Below are 23,139 nucleotides of genomic sequence, written 5' to 3'. Positions count from 1 at the left end.
TTACAATATTTATCCTTATGCTAAGGTGTTAACTTTTATTTATAAATTATGTATAACATAACCCCCCCACTTCTGCCTCCCCATCTGGGTAGGTATGAAAACCTGCTGTTCCATTTCACTGGGAAGGTGCACAGAGAAGAGACTGTGCTGATGTTGTGACCCCTCAGGGAGAGAGGCTGAGCTTTCCCCAGCCTCCAGCATCCCTGAGCGGTGCTGCTGCTCCAGAGCCCTGCGTACCTTGGTACGGTCCTTGGCACATCCCGACTCCTGCAAACATCCAAGGCCAGCCTTTCCCGACCAAAAGACATAGTTAAATCAGCTTCCCCCAGTTCCACGGGGCTTTATCTTTCTTCTCTCTCTTTTTTTTTTTTTTATATATTTTAATATCTGTTTCTCACCAACAAGCGAGCAGCGCTTTGGACGCGGCAGGGCCAGCGTGGGGAGGACAAGCCACACAGCGCGGAGGCGTCCCCCGAGGCGGGGGGGGACTGTGTGTGATGAGCAGCTCTGACCTCAGCCCCGGGAACGCCAGCACCAACCATCTGGATCCCATTTGCGACGCCGGCTCGCCCGGCCCCCCGGCATTCCCGAGCCAGCTGCCTCCTCCGGCCTCGCTCAGACCCACGGCAGCCGCCGCGCAGGGACCAGCGTCCCTCCAGTCCCGAGCGGTGCCCCACCATTCCCTCATCCCACCAGTGCCTGCACCCCACCGAGCGAGGCAAGAGGGGACTGGGAAGGCTGAGCAGCACCGCACACCATGAAGCAAGGGTGAAGAGGCGCTTCGGAGCGGAAAATCCTGGAATAAGCAACTCTTCTGGAGGTTCACTCAGGGGTAAGTGTTGCTTTCCTTGCGGGAGCCCTCAGCCTGCTCAGGATGAGGATGAGGATAATCCTCATCCTCAGCAGCTCCTAAGCCGTGGTTCCTCTCCTTGGTGGGGTGGTAGTATTGGGTTTTTTTTCAGGGATTTTTGGGCAAAACCCATCCCTGGGTTTGCATCAGTCTTAGAAAAGCAGAGCGATGCTGCCGGCTTGCTCAGCTCGGGAGCTCCTCCTGGAGCTGATGCAGCGCAGGTGTGTGGGAACGCTCCTGTCCCCACCACTGCAGGGGAATTAAACCCATTCAAAAGCAATGACCAGTGTATGTCCCCTGCTGCCTCAGCACGGTTTTTGGATTTGATGCTTTGGAACAACTGCAGGAGCAGTGTGATGGGATGGGAGCAGCATGACACGGGAAGCAGTGCCCCAAGGAGGGCATGTGGTGGTTTGGGAAGAGGTATCAGCACAAGGAGGTGGGGGCATCAATGGGACCTTGCAAGGAATGTGCTGAGGGGATGTCTCAGTGCCCCTTTCAAACTCCCAGGTCTGGGGGCTGTTGGATAGCTGCCCTCACCCCTCCTGCCCCAAGGTGAAGTAGGATAAACCCAGCAGAGGAGCTCAGCCGTGCCACTCAGGTCCTGCTGCCAGGCATGTCCCCACTGCTCCGGGGTGGGCCAGCATGTGGCTCCAAGGATAATCCTCATCCTCTTGTGGTCATCCACAGAGAAGGAAATGAGCCAAACAGCAGCTTTTCCCCTAAGGGAAAGGGCTTTCCAGTCATGCAGGGAGCCACCAACCCTCTCCGTGGCTCCCCTCTGCTCTCCCTCCTGCCCTCCCCAGCCCTTTCCCCCCACAGCCCGAGTTGCCCTCAGCCTCCTGGGACTTGCTGAGGGGGCGGCTATGACTAATCCGGAGACACCCCGCCACCATCCCACTGGGCTCAGCAAAGCCCTCCCTTCCCAAGTGGAGCTGGGGCGAGAAATGGTTGTGGCCAAACTGGTTTCCTGACCAAGCAAAAGGGCCAAAACTGACTGGAACAGGGGTGGCCAAAGCCGCTCTGGTTCCAGTGCGTGCAGCGGGAAACTCTCAGCTCGTTTCTGGTTGTTGCGATGATTCATGTGCGCTCTTGGGGGAGGAATCCTGCCTTTTTCAAAATTCTGGCTTTACCCCGTTTCTTGCTGGTTTAAGGAAAAAAGAATCAGTATTTTTGTGGTTGGATAATTACGGTGCTTAAATAGTCATGCTTCTGGGGCACAAATATTCAGTTTAGGAGGTTTGAAGAGAGACTCCTTCAGACTGAGGCTGTTGCAGGGAGCTGGAGAATTCCTCCAAGGTCATGTAAGAATGCAGTGGCAGAGACTCAACTCCACATCTCGCTGGGACCATCCCTTCAGTCAGAGCTCAGGGAAACAGGCTTTTCGTCCCCAAACTTACTCTGTCTTTGCAGAGAGGTTGACCGTGACCAGGGCTGTGACAGTGTTTAAGACAGGAATGCAGGGCTGTGTGCTTGCTGCCACCATACCATCGTTCATTCATTCCCTTTCCAGCTTCCAGCACCCTCCCCAGTCCCCCTTCTGGTTTTTCAAACATCTCTACGATTTTCCATTCAAACTCAGTAGCTTCTCCTGATTTCAGGGTGAGCTAAACCAGCCCCTGCTTTATTCCCATATGTCAAGGAGGGAAAAAAATAAATTTCAAAATCATGTTCCTCTTCTACTTTTGCTACGTGCCTGTCCAGGAACAGGAGGGAAGGGAACATCTTATTCCTTCCATCAGCACAAGCTGTGGTAACTGCACAGCCTTGCCAGCCTTGGATTGTGCTCCCCACTGGATTTCCAGCGGAGGGGTGAGCCTGCTTGTGCAGGGCGTGCACGGCGCCGGGTGGCATTGCGTGCCTGCTCCCGCCGTGAATCACAGCCAGCCTTACCCCTCCGCATGCCCATCACTTTTTCCACCTTTTTAAGTGATCTGTGTTCCACATTAAGGAGCCGATTTGTTTGGGTGGAGAGGCTCCGGGAGGCTCCAGTTACTATACATAAAGAGTCATTGATCTTTGAGGGAGTTTCCTCTTTTTTTTTTTCTTTTTTTAAGCAAATACTCCCTTTCCTCTTATTAATGACTCTATTTTGGTCTCAGTCTTTGGATGGAGAAAACAACTAGACTTTAAGCCAGCAGCATGCTTAGAAGGACAGAAATTAATATGTGATTCATATTAAATTTTAGCACCCAGGGAACTTGCCTGGGTAGGATATGGAAGCACAGTAACTCTGTTCCTTTGCTGAACACTGGTTTTCAAAAATCAGAGCTCCAGTGCAGTGGCTTGCAAAAGCAGGGAGAGATTTTTTTTCCCACCTTTTCTCTCTCTCTCTCTCTCTTTTTTCTCTCTTCTTTTTTTTTCTTTTTTTTTTTTTTCTTTTTTTTTTCTTTTTTTTTTTTTTTCCTTTTAATGCTCAGGTCTGCCTTTGTAGGAATAAATGTTATGTTTTCAGGGGCAGCCCTCAACCCCACAAGGCTCACCTTCCTAGTAGCACTTGGCAGCAGAGTTTACGCTTCAAAAAAGCTGAGACAAATCTTAACGTCTCCACCTGGAGCCGTGAATAAATCCAGGATCTGTCTTGTTCAGCTCATTCTGAGTCTCTAGAACTAGCTTTGCTTCTCCTGAGGGCTGTGGAACCAGGCAGAATAAAGTCTAGTGTGACGAAGAGGTGGCCAGGCATGGGGCACTTATGTCCCTTGAAAAGGTGACCGAGCTTTTTTCACAAGGAAAAATCATGGAATTCAGCCTCGAAATCATGCTGGGAGTGGCTTTTGGCTAACATTTTCCCCAGCTCAGGGGAATTTAAGGGGGAGTTCATCCAGGCGAGAGAGGAGCATGCCTCACCTCCAGAGGGCAATCTGCAGCACCCTGGCTCCACATCAGGATTTTGGGAGCTGGTTCTTCCAGCTGCTCACTCCACAGCCATGACTGCAATCATATCCCACTGCTGGGGATGCAAGTGGTTGTTCTGAGTGCCTAGTGTCCACTTCCAAGCCACTGGCAGGGCTTCCAACTGCTGCCCCCCACGGCTGTGGATACAGCAGAAAACAGCTAAGCCAAGGGAATTTGGGGCTGAGCAGTTTGGCTGGGAAACAGGGTGATGATGGGCAAGGGAAAATCCCCACACAGCAAATGCAGGTGAGGGCAGAAACCTCTTTGTTTTGACCCTGACATCCCCATGAGACAGACTCCTGGAGGGGCCTAGAGGATGCTCACAGCATCCTGCAGCAGCTATGGGATGATGCTTTGCTTCCCCTGTCCCCCTTCCAGAAAAGCTGTTGGGACCCTGCTGCAAATCCACCTCTTTTTCCCACGTGAAAAGCATAACCCACCCCACATGCAAAAAGGGAATTTAAGGGCTGCAATTGCTTCTCAGGTTTTTAGTCAATATATTTTTTGTGGATGGTGCATAGCTGGGCAGGAAAACTGGACCAGATATTCTGTGGTCTGAGGCAGTGAGGCATCCCAAAGGTCCCTGGGCATGCCAGCTGGGAAAGCTGCACAAAGCCAAGCCCAAATCCAGGCCGTTTGTCCCCAGAAAATGTGCCAGTCCTGGCGCTGCCTATCATGCTTGCCATGCTCTGCTCCTTCCCAGAGGCTGCTCAGCTTTCCCTCATGAACGTGTCACAGGAATGGGGAGATTATAGGAACAAATGTCATAAATACAATCACAAAATGGTTTGGGTTGGAAGGAACATTAAAAACCATTTTTTACAGCCCCCTTCAACACTTAGAGGAATGGGGCAGTCACAGCTTCTCTGGGCACCCTGTGCCAGGGCCTCCCCACCCTCACAGGGAAGAATTTATTCCCATTATCCCATCTATTTTATTTTCGCTACACTCTAGTGGAAAAGAACACCCCAACACACACAAACAACTGCTTAGAAAGTGAATTTGAAACATCCACTCAAAGGAAAAAAAAAGTAAAATGTCAAATTTTATGTGCAGAGAAGTATGCAATATATGCAAAAAATAGCTGCTGGGGAAAATATTTAAGGAAATCACTTCATTGTGTCAGGGGTAGAAATGATTGCTTTTTGAGAGCAGTATTAGGAACAGATGTATTTCTTCTGATGAAATACTGTAATATTAAGAGGTCGGCACACACTATATAAACTCTAGACAGACATAAAACTTCCAGATTATTGAAGGCTACAGGAGTTAATCTTTTAACACATGAATCATGAAGAAATTGGCTCCCCAGGTTTTGGTGCTAACTTAACAATTCAGGAAAGCTCATTCCTTTCCTAAAGGCACTCAGCAGTCAGGTTTTTCAGCATATTTTTCCAGCTTAAAGTGGATATAGCAAAAGCTTCACCAGAGCTTTCACCCCCACAGGACTGCAAGGAACTTTTCATTTAAAAAATGAAATAAATTCACAATTAAATCGCCTTGTTGAAAATACATGATTGAAAACCCAAAAATGCTGGAGAATAGAGTTGCAACCCAAATGCTTACCATAACCAAGTATTAAAATGATTTCGCATCTCTGGTTTTATCATCCATCCCCTGTAAGCTGGTGCCACTTCCAGCTTCTGTAATTTGGGACACAAAGCAAGAACACATTGAGCAACGGAAATTACTTGTTGTGCCTCACTGAGGCAAGCCAAGCAATAAAAATCACATTATTCACTGTCTTAAACCCACTTTCCTCACTGAGCCAGAGACTTTGCTCAGCCAGAAGAGAGCTGAGTAGAGTTTTGGGTGAACTCCCCCACCCAAGGAAAGAAAAAAAAAAAATTTATCCCCACCCACCCAACCTCCACTAGATTACCTTTACAAAAAAAAGTTGCTGTTCTTGCTGCATCATCTTCTTCTCAAGGGCCATCCCCTACAGGAAAATCATCTCCTTGCCCACCCCTTTCTGCAAGCGCTGAACTCTTCCTCATTAGCTAATGAGTGCCACAAAGAGGGGGCTGTAAGAGAAAACCCTGCTCAGGAGCAGCTCCTCTGAAAGGCTCTTCTTTTCCTTAAGTTGTCAGTCTCTAAGAGACATCCATCACCTCTTCTTGCAAGACTTTGCTGCCTTTTTCCTTCTGATGACTAATCCTGGCTCCTGTGACTTTAGGGTGGTTTTGTGTGATGCTAAAACTCATCTCTTGTTGATGGACCAGTCCTCCTGCTTGCACAGAACTATAAATACCATGATGGAGGTCACAGAAAAAACTGGAAATAGATCTGGAGGCCTCCTAAAAGATAAAATGGGAAATGAGGTAGTGGGGAGTTGTGGAGCATCTGTCCCTGGAGGTGTCCAAGGAACACCTGGATGTGGCACTCAGTGCTCTGGGTGACAAGGTGGGAATCAGTCCCCTGGTTGGACACAGTCTTGGAGGCCTTTCCCAAGCTAAGAAATTCTGTGACTCTGGAAAATCTCAGCTTCCCACTGCTATGGGAGGTCGTGGGTGATCCTGTGGCCAGGGGGGATTCCGTAGTACTGGGGAAAAGTTTCACTTTTCCCTTTGGCTACGTTTCGTGGCTGTAAACAGGCTCTGAGCAGCTGCTCAATGTTAAAACCAAAAAAGCCCCCAAATGTTTGCTTCAGTCCTGTCACTTTTTAGCCAGCAAGACATCAATTTTCACTGGTTTATCTTGATGGTTGATGCTCTGCTCATCCCCAGCTGTCGTGTCTGAAGAGGGATCAGCTGCCAGCAGCTAATAAACAGGATGATAACAAAACTTCCTGCATTTTGGAAAAGAAATAAGAGCAGTTTTACAGCACACGTTACTTTAATGGGCTGTTTTCCTCAGCATGCATTTTATTTCATATTTTTCATTCATTGCTAGCAGCCTTTTCACTCTGTGGCATCCCACCCTTATGGGGAAGGGGGCTCCCAAGGTTTGTAGATGCTCATGGTTGAAAGAAAAGACAAAAGTGAGAGGCCCTGGAAAAGCTTACAAAGTTTTATTAACAAATTACACACTTGGCGTGGAATTTGGTATGTAGTTGCTGATCTCCCTGATCTCAGTATAAGCACGTGGCAGTGGCTTTTGGATAAAAGACAGAGTGAAAGGGAAGAGGGTGGGGGTGATGGATTAAAGAGAGAGACAGAAAGGAAGGGAGAAAGAGATATCATTGTTCCTGACTCCAGCATTGATCCAGCTGATGGGGTATGCAGGGCCACAGATGCACCTGGGCTTCATGGCTGTATATTTTATAGCTGCATTTTCCCCACCCTGGAGAAAAATTTCTCACTTTCTATGCAAATTAGTTAACAAGTTTTTCCTAGACCTTTCTTGAAATGGGTCGAGGGGTTCTGGAGGTCTTCCTGCTTTTCAACATCATTCCTGTGCTGTGCTTATCTCCCCTAGCCAGAATAAGGACATTTATCCCATAAAATGCTGCCCGACCTCCATGTGGCCTCTTCTCCAGCCACATCATGTTCTTTCCCAGAGTGGGTTACTGCCAGCAATCCTTGGTTGTTATTACCAGCAGTCCTCAGTTGGATTCACGGCTATGAGGATTTGAGACATACACATCTTGAATCAGAGAACCATGGAATATCCTGAGCTGCAAGGAAGCCACAAGGATCATCAAAATCCAACTACTGGCCCTGCCCAGGGCACCCCAACAATCCCATCCTATGCCTGAGAGCTTTGTCCAGTGCTTTGAGCTCTTCTAGGCTTCTATACAAACCCAATGGATGCTGCAAGCAAATCCCACTCAAAAACTTGCAGCTCTTCCATAAATTTCTTCCCAGAGGGAAGACTCTCCCATGGGGTTAGGTGAGGTGGTTGTCATGAATTCAGTGCTTTTTGCAGAACTCAGCTCTGGGATCTAAAGGACCTTCTGGATTTGTGTGCTCAGGGGACAAACCCTCTCCACGTGTCCTTTGGATGAAACTATTTTTCCTGGGAGCAAGATGCCCATCAGGGACACAGTCCAGCTGAGCAGGTTTGCTCCTGCTGGAGGCACTGGAAGGTTTGGCATGCACTGGAACAGCCAGGGGGATGGAGGGATGCCAGCTCACAAAGGTGATGGTTTAGTCTCTTTTGGAATTACCACGATACCTCTGGGCTGCAGCAGCTGCCTCTATAAATTGAGGGGTGGCAAATAAAAAGGAAGACTTGACAATGTCTTGTGTACTAGGTACTGGCTCTGGGGGCCTGTTCAATGTCTTTCCACTTAGTAGTAGTAGTAGTAGTCGTAGTAGTAGTAGTAGTAGTAGTAGTAGTAATAGTAGTAGTAGTAGTAGTAGTAGTAGTATTTAGGGAAAAGGTAGAAGAGAGCTTTTGTCAGACTCATGCTATAAGACATTCATAAATTCCATCTGGGCACAGGAAAGACCAAATGCTGCAAATCTCTTCTCTCAAGAAAGACCAGACCCCAGCCCAGCTTTGACACCCAGGGAGCCAGAGGAAGTGTCAGGATAACACTGGATTTCAGGAAACCAGGTGGAAGTTGTCCCCTCCTTTCCACAGAACTATCCTCTGATATCCTTGAGGAGTGTCTCTTCAGCGGAAGTGGGATTAGCTCCTCACATCCAGATTCTTCCAGATTCCCAACTATTTGTTCTGTTTCCAGCCATGCCAGCAATGGCCATCAGTGTTATTGCCACAGTTTTCCTCAAAAATAAGAGTTACTCTTCCCCTTACTCCTCTTGTATTGGTCATAACTGTCTGGATTGATGGAATTGGCAAGGATGGTAATAGGAAAATTGAATCACTTTTTTTTTTTTTTCTTTCATGATGACCTGGTTAACAGTTTGATGTATTGGAGCTGCTTTTGGCTGATTTGAGTAATAGAACCCCTTTGGGGAATGAAAGGTATTAAATCACTGTGTTCCCTTTTGGGAGGATATTTTCCCAGTTAAGCAAGCCTTGCTGGTTCCTGCTCCGTAAGCTTGGAAATGAAGATTGAATAATAAATTGGTCATCTCTATGACAACAGAAACACTGCCTTCATGGCGGAGACGTTGTTTCAGAAGGTTTGCCAGGTGGATCACAGATAAGAAACTTGCTTAAATTATATTTTTGGCTCCAGCAGATAAAATATTATTCTTGGTGCCTTTCCAAAATATGATCAGCCAGCGTAGGCTATTCCACAACCGGGGCTCTGAACTTGGGGGAGTCCAAGGGCTTTTTGCTGTGCAGCCAGATCATGTGGCTCACTTGGGTCTGGAGTGCTTAAATTTCCATTTGTATATTTGGGACAGCTGAAAAGGTGAGCTGAGGAGAAGGGGAATGTTCAGGGCAATTACTGTGGTGTTTGGAAGAAATGAAGTGAGAAAAGGCAACAGCAAGAGGAAGTATGTTGGCAAAGATGTATCAGCTGGTCATCCATGGGTGGGGAGGGCAGGTAGGAGTCCACTGTGTATTTGGGTAGTAGAAACCTTAGAATTTTCCTATATATTGCATATTGCCTGGGACAGCACAGGCAAAAAAAAAAAAAAAGGGCAAAAAGCATCTAATTCCACAGAGGTGATTAAAGGTCAATTATGTGAATTGTCACTCTGTCCAGTAGCAAAGAATTTTTTTTTCCTGCCAAAGTGCCACAAAAGCCTTATAAACCCACATGGTTTGGCTTTTCTACCTCATGCTTCATCTGTGCCTAGCCAGCACTGCTGCTATTTCTCACTCTCCCTGTTTTCCTCCCTTAGGTCTCACCTCAGGTGCTTTGGAACAAAGAGAATAAAAGGAGAACTCATAAAGGAGCAAAATGAGGAAACACCGACATTTGCCCCTCGTGGCAATGTTTTGCCTCCTGCTCTCAGGCTTTGGCTCAGTTGGTGCTCAGCAGCAAGCAGGTAAGCCCGGGCTGCTTCACCTGACTTTGGCCCTGTGCCACCACTCATTGGCACTGTTTGGTGTTTGATGTGCATGTCCATGGGATGTTGTGGATGGATGACCTTCTGCTCCTCAGCTCCCACCTTGCTGAGGGTCCTTGGGACCCAGGCCTTGGCCAACACTCACAGTGCCTCCCCAAGCATGACACTGCCCTGTGCTGTGGAGGATGCTCTGCAGGGCACCAGGGCGTGGCACCTACACTCAGGGTGGTCCTGACAGGGTCTTCTCCTGGGCAGAGCTGTTCTGCCCTCCCTGCATGTGTAGGAGGGCTTTTAGCAGTGAGAAGAGCACTGCCAATGACCTGCAGAAAGGCTGTTTAAAGAGATGGTGCTGGTGCCTTTGGGACCGGAGCTGGTGTCACCAAGAGGGTGTAAACAGCCAGAAAAATTCAGAAAACTCATGCCAGCACCCACGCTGCTTAAATGAAGCTGTCCTTCCTTCCTTTAGCACCACCATGGAGCCAGGAAAAACCGTGCAAGAGACACGGGCAGCTAGAAACTGGATGAGCCTGGATTCACGGGCAAAGCTGCCAGTGTCTCTGCCTGGCTCAGGGCTGGTGTCCAAACCCATGGGAGGGGGTGTAGGAGGGCAGAAGCACCTCGGCTCCCCCTCTCTGGGCAGGGCAGGCTGCATGCTGTCCCCCAGCACCTGCGGTGCTGGGGCTCTGGTGGCTGCGTGGTTGTTCTCCAGCGCTTCTCATTTTGCTGCGGGTGGTAAGGGGAAGCTGAGCTTCACTTTCACCGTGCCAAGGCGGCTGCCGGTTGTTTGGGTGAGGAGAAGGAGGAGGAGGAGGAGGAGGAGGCATGCTTGTGCTGACTGATAGAAAATCCTAAACCCCCATCTGTTTTTTTAAAGCTGTCAAAACCGTTGCCGTGGCTGATATAATATTTCTAGTGGATTCCTCCTGGAGCGTTGGGAAGGAACACTTCCAGCTCGTTCGAGAGTTTCTGTATGATGTTGTAAAAGCTTTAGATGTGGGAGGAAATGATTTCCGCTTTGCCCTGGTCCAGTTCAGCGGAAACCCCCACACAGAGTTCCAGTTAAATACCTACCCCTCCACCCAGGACGTCCTGTCCCACATTGCCAACATGACTTACGTGGGGGGAGGCACCGAGCCTGGAAAAGGATTAGAGTACCTAATCGAGAAGCACCTCACTAAAGCTGCTGGAAGCAGAGCCAGTGAAGGCGTGCCCCAGGTTATTGTAGTGCTAACAGACGGACGGCCCCGGGGTGATGTGGCTCTGCCCTCATCTCTCCTTAACTCGGCCCGTGTAAACCTCTTTGCGGTCGGCGTTCAGGACGCGGTGGAAGGGGAGTTGCAGGAAGGAGCGAGCGGACCCCTCGATATGCACCGCTTCAACCTAGAGAATTTTACCACTCTCCACGGCATAGTTGGAGACTTAGTGGCGAGTGTCCGCTCCTCCATGACTCCAGAAAAGGCTGGAGCCAAAGGACTGGTTAAAGACATCACAGGTAATGGCTGACTGGTGGTATCTGCTGGCGCTGTGCTGTTTGGCGTTGCCACTCTGTAGGGGCGAGACTGAGATGGACCTTCAGAGGCTTAAAAACAAAGGTTTGAGGAGTGTGGCCCCGTGTTTGCAGCTGCCGAGGTGCTGTTGTTTGCAGACTGAGCTAGGGCTGCCAGGAGTCAGGGCAGGAATCCTTGAATGGGCAGTGGTGCCTTGTGGCCATCCTTTGGCACATATGGAATGGAAATTCAAGCGTAGGGAGCTCTGCAGAGGTAGTAGATTGCCCTGTCCTGTGCACTCCCAAGGTGGGGAAACAGGGGATGAACACACCAGACCTGGTGGTGACCCTGACTGAAAGTCCTCTGGAGACCAAGAAGGTCACTGCTGGTTGTGGGGACACCATGATGGATGTCCCCTTAGAACCAGGTGGGGGACAGGGAAATAGGCATTGTGCCATTCCAGAAAGCCACATTCTAGGCTGAAGACAGCCAAAGATGCTGGGTGGGGAATTTCTCTGCTGAAAGCCCACCCCCTGAGCTGTCCCTTAGCCTCTCTCCTCGTGCACCTGGAGAAGGTGTGTGGCTGGAGAGTCTTCTCTGCAAGCCCATGGCTTCCACCTGCTGGAGCACCGGACCCTTCCCTTGACTGAAACCTCCTTGCAAACCACATTGGCTCCAATGGACCCGCACTGACTGCAACACAGGGCCCGATTTACTTGGGGAAAAAAAACCCCAAACCACCAAAAAACAGTCTCTCTCCGTCCCTTCTCTGTTTATGAAATTCCAGCATGACAAGAGCCTTCTGAGCAGCTTTGTTGTTTTTCAAAACAGAAGTCCCGGGGATCAAACCTTTCTTTTTATTCCTGAGACTCCATCTGAAGGTCGAGAGCTTGTGGGGCGATGTAAGGCCACAGCAGCGTGATGAGGCAGTGTGACATTAATCCCCCTGTGTTGTCTTGCCTGATTAACCCTCACGCCAGTCCCACTGGGTGCTCTCCATCACTGCATGACACCGAGCAACACCAAAAGGCCGTGCCCATGTGTGTTTTTTGTCGTGCAAAGCGCTTGACAGGGCAAATATCCAGGTCACAGGAAAGCCACAGGGGAGTAGCTGCCCCACAAATATAACAAAAGGCTTGCTAACACTAAGGAAATGACACCAATACATGTGGGAAAGGAATGTTACACCCAACCTGCTGACAGCAGTGAGGTGGCTGTTGGGCATCTTAGCCATGAAGGAGCCCAGTGCTTCCCTGTTGAAATCAGTTGGGGAACTGGTCTCTGGAAGCTGGCTGTCCTCCTCTGGGCCATGCCAGCAGGTTACCCCACTGAATGGAAACATCTGGAATAATGGACATTCCTTTAAAAGCTTTAAAGCCAAATTCCTACTTAGTGTGTATCATGCATTTCCAAGTTTGTCTCTGCTTAAAGGTATTTTTTGCAAGCATTTCCTTCCCATCCTTATAACACAAATTTAAGTTAATCATACTGTTGTAGCATTGCCTCTGTGTGACTTGCATGGGTGATATACAGAGTATTGTTAAATATGGGAAAAGATGTTACAGGTCCTAAACCTTGGATGATAACAGTGTGCAAAGCATGGTACAAATAACATAACAGTTTAAGATGTCAGATTTTCAGCTGATAACTACATGTGGCATTAAAATGTATGAAAGTGCCATGGATGCTCTGTTAGAAATGAGCCCTAATATGAAATGGAAGTGTGAACCCTAAGCCCCAGCCCTGTAGTGGTTCCACTAAAGAGAACCAAAACTGTTGGTCTGTGGCAGTCCCTGGAGCTGACTCATGTAAGTACAACAGTCAGCCCCGAGTTTGCCCTGAAGTATTTGTTAAATCTGAGCTGTCTGTCTCATCTGACCCTCCTTGCTTAGTTGTGTAACCAGCATGCTTTTATTTGTTCTCCACACCAGCTTGTTCCATAAATGTGCACTGAAGTACAAGGTTTTTTTACAGTGATGACAAATTATCCAACACATCTGTTTCATATCTATTTTCTCTTCAGTGGGAGCAACCCATTAGTGCCTGGAATCTTGTTCCTCCAAAAAAGATATTCAGGACATCTAAAGCATCCCTGAGTAAAACCACTGTGAGATTTCCCTTTCATTTTTACAATGATGTGGAACGTGTGAATCCCAACTGAAAATGGCTCAGTAAAACCAAGCCTAAGTGCCCCTAAATTTTGCCTTGATGGAAAAATAAATCCTGGAGCTCCTTGAAATTCTGAACCCTGGTGACTTCCTCTGAGCCAACAGTGGCCATTGAGTTGGTCCAGGGGAGTGATGGTGATTTGGGGGTCTTCTCCTTTGTTGCTGGAATTGCAGCATTATTTAAATCTCCTGGTTTATGAAAACATGTACTGGAAAAACAACTAAATTGTCAATAGATGAATAATTCAGTGGCAGTGCTGCTTAATAGCAAAGACCTTGGGTTTATTCCTGGCCTTGCTAAACCACATGCCAGCTTTGCTGCTGGTTTCACCTTTGGCTTTCAAAAGTTGAGAGCTGACTGAGACAGATTTCCAAATGTTGCTTGTCATTCATTTGCAAATAGTCCGAAATTTGAGTTCTTAATGAGAGTGGAGAGTAATAGCATGGAAACATCCGAGCATGCTTTGGGGTTTTCCCCTCCCTCTTTTTTTGCATGCATACAGCTCTTGGTAATGTCGATGGTAAAATTAGTTGAGCAAAAGGAATAAGAGCAGACACCTGGGCATTTTGGGTCTGCTTTGGTAAGTCTCACAGCAAAAATACTCCCCCTCAACACCATGTTCATGCCATATGCAAGATTTCTTCGGTTTGTGTATGTTCTCAGCAAATGCTTGTGATCATCTGGGTATGGTCACAACAACTAGAGTTGGATAATTGTGTCATGACTGATTTCATCACCCCTTTTTAACCTGATTCTGCATTTCTCGATTGAATATCCAGCATCCCTATGAAAAATACAGACCAGACCCCTCTGGCAATAATCAACCCATCTTTGTGCAAAATATTTAAAGTGGCACAATTTTTGCGTGGCCTGGGTTGAGAACTGCATGGGTCAGCCTGCTAGACACATAACTTCAGGTGGATGCTGGCAGCTGGTCAAAGAGTTACAGTCCAAGCAAAATAACTAAAACCTTTTCAATTGTTTCTAACAAATGCATTTTAAATAATACTTATTCATGGTGGGAGAAACCCATATATTCAGCCTCTGTGTTTAACCAGCAAAAGAGCAGAATTGTGACAGAGAGGCTGAAACTTTCCCTGCATCCAGTAAATGCTGGCTTTTTTCCTCCCAAAAAACAGCAGACAGCAATGATGAAAACCTCCTCACCCTCTACCTTCATCATGAATTGCCACCGAAGCCCACCTTTTTCTTTTGGCTCTGTCTAAATATTTGGACAGTACTGGCCACTGATGAAATGTATCTAGATTTCCAAAAACTGTATTTTGCCAGGGTTTCTCCTTGCATGCCAATAATGCTGACCCCCATGTTACTACAGCCACTGGCTCATGTCGTTTCTGCTCAAGCCCTCCCGTGATGGGTTGTGGATGCTGCTGGGAAGGGCCTGAGAGCTCATATTCAATCAGAATGCAGAACTAAGAGGCAAAAGTCACCTCCTCAGTGATCACGTTGTTTTGTTTTCTCATTTTCGTGTTTCTCACTGGTTTTCCAAGAAACATGTCAGAACACTGTTACAACTGCATGTAATCACCCATTTTAATGCTTTCACCTTTTGCATTTCTTTTTTTTAAAGCTCAAGAGTCCGCTGACCTTATTTTCCTTATTGACGGATCAAACAACATCGGAAGTGTCAATTTTCCAGCCATACGCGATTTCCTTGTAAATTTGATTGAAACCCTCAGAGTTGGAGCTCAGCAGATACACATTGGGGTGGTGCAGTATAGTGATCAACCCAGAACCGAGTTCGCTTTGAACAGCTACTCCACAAAAGCGGATGTCCTGGATGCCGTGAAGGCTCTCGGCTTCCGCGGGGGCGAGGAGGCGAACACCGGTGCGGCACTGGAGTTTGTGGTGGAGAACCTCTTCACCCAGGCGGGAGGCAGCAGGATAGAGGAAGCGGTGCCTCAGATTTTAGTGCTGATAAGTGGTGGAGAGTCTAGTGATGATATCCGAGAGGGCTTGTTAGCGGTGAAGCAAGCTGGTATATTTTCGTTTAGCATTGGGGTCCTGAATGCTGACAGTGCAGAGCTGCAGCAGATTGCTACTGATGGAAGCTTCGCCTATACTGCCCTGGATATCCGTAACCTTGATGCTCTTCAAGAATTATTACTGCCCAACATTGTTGGAGTGGCCCAAAGGCTCATTTTGTTAGCGGCCCCAACCATTGTGACTGAAGGTATGTATGCCTTTCTAGACCCTTGCATTTCGGTGAATCGGTGAATGAATGAGCTTTTGCACACTTTGCGAGCATATTTAAAGCTTTAAGTATTTTTAAATTTCTTTTTTTCAATTTTTCTCTCTGATCTGGTTATGGAGAAATGATGTTTCTGTGCAGAAACTCATTGGCCCAGTTGGTTCTCTCTCAAAAACCATGAGGTCTTGTTGCAATAACTGGTATGACATAGGATGTTTTAAAAGACAGGAGCAGAGTATTAAAAAAAGGGATATAATAAAAAAAGCTCATATAATCCTTATTGAGATATCTAAGCACCCTGGGAGTAAACACTGCAGCACTGCCAGTTGTAAAAATATTTGTGCCATGTAAGCTTACATTATATGTCAGTTGGAAGTGTCATGACTATAAAATGTGGTTGAGGAAGGTAACAGGAATGCCAAATGGATCCCTATGTACCACAGTTGAAATTATCTGCTAGCTAAAAGAGTAAAATTCCACAACTCACTGAAACTCTGGGCTGCCCTTGGTAAAAGGGTGACATTCCTGTGTTAAACTTAAAAACTGAACAGCTCTTAATTCTTTTGAAGTGAAATCCTAAATTTGACCCCATCAGCTGAGAAAGCAAACAGTTTTCCATGAGGCCATGGGAATTAAAAATGCATATTTATGAATATTTAATTAAAAATTAAATATTCTGCTTAGGCCACTTTGTCACCCATAGGTCCCACTGACCTTATTTCTAGACTAGCATCAGCTTAGGTGCATTAGAATAATGAATATCTGGATTTATGGGGCAAAGAGGTGATTTATGAAAGACACCATATATCATATTGCAAAGGAGCTGCTGCACTTAATTAACAGGGTGCTTAATGCAAACAGCACTTTTGGGATCCCGTTGTCAGTCTGGAGTTCTGTACACACTGTTCCTCATGGTGTATGTTGACTTATAAAACTGCATTCCAGATGTCTTCACTGATCCCTGCCTAAACATGATTGCTATCCTGTGGCTCAAATCAAAGGGAGGAATTTGCCTTAAAGATCATTTTATGACCTTGCCTTGATTATTCCAGGAAAGAACATTAAGAACTTTTTCTTGTAGCACCCTACAAGAACCATATTTAGCCAAATAATATGAAGTCAGCATGTGGAGCTAAAATGTGTATGCTGGGATCTGTGCAACTCAATGGAAAATCTCTCTTTCCTCCTGTCTGTTTTTTAACAGTTTGAATGACAAGATTAAAAAAAATTGGTACATTGTGTTTCATCTGCACTTGCATATTTCTCACCTAAAGTGCCAGCTCATTTGTGGAAGGTGCTATGTCAGCCTGTACAGTTACATACAGATAGATACGCTTTGTGGGGAAGAAGACTGTTTCCAAAGGATCTTTAGGGAATTTCCTACCCCTGGCATCCATGGAAATCAATTTTGACTGGTTTTCTTGACTCACATCAACAGCCTGGAAGGCTGCAGGGTACAGCAGGGAGACACTGCAGCCCAAAAGGGATGCCAAACCCTCTGAGGTGCCAGGCGCTCCTATGGAATACTGAAGTCATCTCGCTCCACTTTAGCTGGCCAGCTGTTCATCCTGGGATGAAGGGGAGTTCCAAAGTGGCTTTCTGTTCCTTCACCTCCTGGGGGAACCTGGATGGTGAAGTTAGATGAGATGCTTCACCAGACAGCTGACATGGCAATGAGGATGGAACTAAGCAGGGCTGGGTTCAGGGCTGACACCCTCCAGCATTCCCAACTTTGAGAGTCAAAGATACAATGCTTTGATCCCAAATCCTTTGAAGTTCTTGGGAGACTTGCCATCAGCTTTACAGGGCTTTGGATTAAACCCTTTGAGATGTACATAGCCCTGCTGAAAGGCTTTTGCATTAATTGTGTCCATGCAAACCATAACCGTGGGTTGTTTCTTCCTGTGTGCTTTGGGTTTGGTTTTTGCATTCCTCTGAGGAAAAATACTGCAGGATTTGAGAGCTGCTACAGGAATGAGAAGCGGAGAGAACTCTTCCTTCCCAGCCTCCCTCATCTTTCCAAACCCCCTTTGATGTTTCCCCCAAAAGTCAAAAGTTTCCAGGCTCTCTACTTTTGGGTTTCTAGCTGCTGACAAGCTAAGGATGTGCTTTGGACATTTCTCCTGGGTCATACAAAGCAGCGATGTCAGCCCTTGCTATCCATTTGCAAAGTTTCCTGTTTCCAGCCCTCTCCTCCTTGGAGTAACTGAGGAGGAAAAAAAACCTGGCTGGAGGGATGAATGCTGGAAATCATGGCTCTGGGAAAGGGATCATTTACACAAACGCTTGTTGCTTTGTGTGTAGCACTGTTCTGACAGCCTGGGCAGCCAATTGCAGACCACTGGCAGCTCACTTGAGGCTGTGGCTTGAGGAGGGCACCACCACGTTTGCTTTGTGCATGTCCTCATCGTTTTATGCCTGACAGCACCATGGCAGGCAATTTTAAGCATCCATTTTTCACAATTGTCCTTAAGGACACTGCTTCTAGCACAACTCGATGAGAGGCATTTGCAAAAGTTCACATTTGCCATTTGCTGATGCAGGCAGGTCTTCTAGGGTCTGAGGGCAGAGGGGCAGTGGAGTCACAGATGTCATCCTCAGCTCCAAGTGACCCCTCAGGGCAGCCCAGTCTTGTGGCACTCACCCGTAGTGAGAAACCTGACGGCACCCAGCCTTTGGGAGCACTGCTATCCATGGCCAGCTGGTGTCTGGCCAAGGAGGACTGCAGCCAAACTTTTGTCCTTTGTTGAAATCCAAAGTAAACAGCCTCCACGAAGAGAAGTCCTGATGGGCTGGGGGCTGCTCTTCTCCCTCCAGGCAGGGCAAGGCAGTGTTTGCTACTGCTTGCCCTGAGGGCTGTGAGATCCCCACAGAACCAGGTGTCCTCTGCCCCCAGGCTGTGTCCTGGGTGTGGCTGTAAGCCTGGGAGGTGATGGACCTGTCTCCTTGAATCCTGAACCCATCTTAGGCGGATGGGTGATTTAAGGGATACCTCAAGTCCAACATAGCACAGTGATCCGTAGTGCTCCAGCATAACTTGGAAGCAACACAAAGATTCCTTTCTCACGTCAATGGCATGAAATCAGGGAGGTGATGATGTGAGAGGATTAGTCTAAAAGATGGTGTTAAGATTAGGCTCCACGATAATCATGTATAATGCTGTTGTCTCAATCACATTGGTCTTGTTAATATCTACCTTTCAAAAATATATATTTGCTGTATTAAATATCATGATGCTTTGGTTCCAATGCCACACAAGAGGTATTTTTTTTCCTCCCTAACTATCTTTCTTCAAACGCAGCCAGGACACTGGAAAGCTAATTATGCTCTTTCCATGTCCTGTGCCATTATCAATAATAAAATTTCAGAAGTTACAAGCCAGGGAACCTGTTTGTTAAAGATGTGGCTACCAGAATGTAATCCAGCTCATCCATGACTGGGCCACCTGTGCCAAGAAAAACTTGTTTTTGTTAGATAAGAAATAAGATTTAGAATGCGAAGACCCAGAATCCAGGTATGTTGAATAGGTGGAGACTGTTCTTTCCCTGTGCCATTGCTCTCGGGAACCTAATACTTCTCACAACAAACCACCACCATTCAAGTGGTTCCTCTGCAGATAGAAGGGGCAGCACCTGCTTATTTTATCTCATGTGCCCCCTGAGTGCCAAGATTTCTCCTTACTGCCTTTCATTCCTGTTTTGGCATGTACATGCATTTTAATATTCAAGTGTGTAAAAATCACAGGATTTGCAACTCTTCAACTCTTTGGTGTTTTAGAAACGGGAAACAGTGAGATTTACTATTAATCCTCTGCTAGAGGCTAAAAAATAATTCTGTTTGGAAAGCAAGACCTTTTTAAAGGCAATAAGAGTAACAGTACTCCAAGCAAACAAGAGGTCTTGAATGTTGCTGAGCTGTTGACATAGAATTGATGCAGAGTGTTTTGAGGGCTAACATGATGTTCATGTGTTACTTGCAGTTATTGAAGTGAACAAGAAGGATATAGTCTTCCTGATAGATGGCTCAACTGCTTTGGGGGCTGCCCCCTTTAATGCAATTCGTGATTTCGTTGCCAAAATTGTCCAAAGGCTGGAGGTTGGACCCGACCTGATCCAAGTGGCGGTGGCACAGTACGCAGACACGGTGAAGCCAGAGTTTTATTTTAACACCCACCAGACCAGAAAGGACGTGATGGCCAATGTGAGGAAGATGAAGCTCATGGGTGGCACGGCACTCAACACTGGCTCGGCGCTGGACTTTGTGAGGAACAACTTCTTCACCAGTGCTGCCGGGTGCAGGGTGGAGGAAGGGGTGCTCCCCATGCTGGTGCTCATCACTGGGGGTAAGTCCAGGGATGCTGTTGGCCAAGCTGCGGCGGAGATGAAGAGGAACCGCATAGTGACCCTCGCCGTTGGGTCGAGAAACGCCGACCTGGCAGAGCTTCAAGAAATTGCTCATGAACGAGATTTTGTGTTCAACCCGAACGACTTCCGCCTTCAGTTCATGCAGGCCATTCTTCCTGAAGTGCTGTCACCTATCCGGACGCTCTCTGGAGGAGTGATTGTCCCAGAGCCACCGCCAGGTAATTAATGGCCTTTTTTTAATTAAGGAGGTGTGGTTTTCAAGTTTGCCAATTCTTATTCCATGACATGTAGAGATAACGGGGAAAAACACGTCAAGCGCATGTTCCAGCATGGTTAAATGTGAGTGCATGAACAGGTCAGTGAACTTGGTAGCATGGTTGTTGTTACAGCTTTATTACTCCTTCCTGGAGATTTTTTTGTCCTGTTCTGATTTTGTCACCAACATTTAAAGGCCTGGATGTGGAAGACGTGCTTTACTAGTGAGGTACCCAACTTGTCCAGTGGAGGCTTTTGCTCTTCTTAGGGTCTGCGTAGCCTATGAATGGGATACCTGTGAATGTTAAAGTCTCTTTCTCAGTTTGGGAATCATCCATAGTGCGTGTTTGCTCAGGAAAGTAGAGGTTTCTTTGGAGTGTAAAGAACATATGTGAATTTGTTCGTGGAGATGTTCAGAGCTGACATTATTGGACTGAAACTCACCCTTTAAGAACATATTTAGTTATCTTATGATTTACTCAGCTCAAGCCCTAAGAGGCATGCAAGGATATTTCAGTGTTGATTTTCATTTAATCTGTTTGGAAGATGATCCAAAGCTCCACAAAGCCAGTGAACTCTTTTTAATTGTCCTTGCTGTTGCCATCAGTAGACTTTGGAAGAAACCAATTACAGGGTCGTGTCTTTTGAAGGAAGTTCCCCCTGCATTTCAAGAGATGTTCCAGGTGCATGGAGATTTTATACCAAATTTGTCAGGATTTCTTCACAATAGAGATGCTTGAGGTGAAATCCATAAATCATATTTGAACCTTGTGTTTCTGTCCCATGGCATATGAACATTAGAAAAGCAGGATTTCTTCCAGCTCCCAGTAAGATCAAAAGTGAAGTTCCCATTGGCTTAAGTAGCTGTTGAATTGTGTCCATATTTTTCCTAGTTTCTCATGTAATTTAAAATTATAAACTGCAGTGGAAAAGAAAGAGAATGTTTGGAAAGAGCCCTGAAAGAATTAAAGCATGCATCTGATTTACATGAAAAGAAGACATTTTGAAATCAGTTTGCCAATACCTCTCCTTAATGAAGATGACTATCACAGGACTTATCATTTAATAAGCTTTGTTTCAGAGTGTGTTTCCAGCTAATACAGTTTTGCATGGCTATACACCAAACCTGACGTGTTTAGTTTTCAGTGTAAATTAAAAATGTTCCTGTGTTTCCTTGTTCTTTAAAGGTCATTCATGCAGCTTCTCTATTTTTCCAGTCGTTTTATTTGTCCTCACAGCTATTCACATAATAAGCAAGGGATTGTATCCTACCCCTACAAATTATTATTGGTAGTAACAAAACTGATTTTGACACTGGGCAGTTGCATTTTAACTGGCTATTGTCTCACCCTGGGCCTTGAATGGCACTTCTCTGGGAAAAATTAAAAATACAGAAAACCAAGACATTCTGTAAAATCTGAGAGCAATCCCTGTATTCCAAAGAGCCCTTTATTTCCTTTTTGTTCTGAATAGCTCAGTATTTATATATTTTATATACAGGCTAGCAAGCTTACAGGGACAAGGCAAGCTAGAGAATGGATGAATCTAGCCAGAAATGCTTTAAACAGATATATAATGGGCAGAGTTAGCAATGGGCATAACTAAATCTTTGAATAACTCATTTGGAGGAAGGCGTCTAGGGGAATGTCTTGGATGACATCAGTTCTCTGAGATTTTATTTAAAAGCTTGGCATTTTGGTCTGTGATCTAGACGTTTTTAGAGAAAAAAAAAAAAAGAGCACAGAGTGATGACTCTGTGGTGTCTCTGGGGTGAAGACCTATGTCCTGGAGCTCAGATGCTTGGAGATAGCCCAGGAAGGATTTAAACTTAAAAAAAAGAAACCAAGAGCTGGCTGCCTACTGCCAAAAGTGGGAAATTTCTCCCCCTTCAACAGCCCACAAAATGGATGCGTATAACAACAGACAGCAAAGTGCAGAGCTCAAGAAGGCAGGTATCCTCAGGCAGCTGTTGAGCCCAACATTTAAAGGAGCTGCTAATCCTTCCCTGCCCAATTCAGTCATTTCCAGCAAGGTCCTTGTCACTTCTGTGCTGGTCACACCCTTGCTCCTCTCCCTCTCTCCTTCCCCCTAACACGGTTTACATGCGTGTACGGCGTTTGCTGCATGCACACATGATAAAAAAAATGTCCATTTTTGTTTTCTGTGATGTCTCATGTTGTTTTCTGTGCTCTACCGCAGTTCAAGTAACCAAAAGGGATATCATCTTTCTTTTGGATGGATCACTCAACGTCGGAAATGCCAACTTCCCCTTTGTGCGGGACTTTGTTGCCACCCTAGTTAACTACCTTGATGTCGGCAGTGACAAAATACGAGTTGGCTTAGTGCAATTTAGCGACACCCCCCAAACCGAGTTCTCCCTGTACTCCTACCAAACCAAACCTGACATAATCCAGCGCCTGGGGCAGCTGAGGCCCAAGGGGGGGTCGGTGCTCAACACTGGCTCCGCGCTGAACTTTGTGCTCTCGAATCACTTCACGGAGGCCGGTGGGAGCAGAATAAATGAACAAGTGCCCCAGGTCCTAGTCCTGGTGGCGGCAGGGAGCTCTGCCGACCCCTTCCTCCAAGTTTCCAATGAATTAGCTCGGGCCGGAGTGCTGACTTTTGCTGTTGGCGTTAGGAGTGCGGATAAGGCAGAGCTTGAACAGATTGCCTTTAATCCAAGAATGGTGTATTTTGTGGATGATTTCAGTGCTCTGGCAGCTTTACCCCAGGAGTTAAATAAGCCCATAACAACATATGTTAGTGGAGGTGTGGAGGAGGTTCCACTCACCCCAACAGGTAATACCTACCTTCCTGCATGCTGAACTGCATGAAGTTAATCTTGTTTAAGTGAATTTCTTGTTTCCGTTGTACACCTTGACATGTGTCCAAGCCCTGAGTAATCAAAGTGGTTATGGCTGTGCTTAACTTGATGATCTTTAAGGTCCCTTCCAAATCAAACCATTCTGTGATTCTATGAATACATGGTTTGACACTGGCAGCTCTTAATTTTGTTCAAGTCATTGCTACCACA

General features: G+C 46.5%; 1 protein-coding gene across 7 annotated transcripts in view; it reads left to right on the top strand.

Moving 5' to 3' along the window:
- Nucleotides 1-538: 538 nt before the first annotated feature.
- Nucleotides 539-23,139, top strand: part of COL6A3 (collagen type VI alpha 3 chain) — a 58,553-nt gene continuing 35,952 nt past the window's right edge. For 3 of the 7 annotated variants that reach the window (XM_063400026.1, XM_063400025.1, XM_063400024.1), the window contains exons 1-6: nucleotides 539-832; nucleotides 9,451-9,597; nucleotides 10,493-11,110; nucleotides 14,866-15,468; nucleotides 19,466-20,068; nucleotides 22,305-22,904. In XM_063400026.1, coding sequence (XP_063256096.1) covers nucleotides 9,510-9,597; nucleotides 10,493-11,110; nucleotides 14,866-15,468; nucleotides 19,466-20,068; nucleotides 22,305-22,904 — 2,512 coding nt within the window. In that variant the 5' untranslated portion in view covers nucleotides 539-832; nucleotides 9,451-9,509. The remainder of the gene's footprint in view (nucleotides 833-9,450; nucleotides 9,598-10,492; nucleotides 11,111-14,865; nucleotides 15,469-19,465; nucleotides 20,069-22,304; nucleotides 22,905-23,139) is intronic. The other 4 variants (XM_063400028.1, XM_063400027.1, XM_063400031.1 and 1 more) reach the window with 4 other exon arrangements.

Source organism: Prinia subflava, chromosome 6, assembly GCF_021018805.1.
Source record: "Prinia subflava isolate CZ2003 ecotype Zambia chromosome 6, Cam_Psub_1.2, whole genome shotgun sequence".
NCBI classification, from domain to species: Eukaryota; Metazoa; Chordata; class Aves; order Passeriformes; family Cisticolidae; genus Prinia; species Prinia subflava.
The sequence above is the reverse complement of the archived record's forward strand: the minus strand, read 5'-3'. Positions and strand labels throughout refer to the sequence as shown.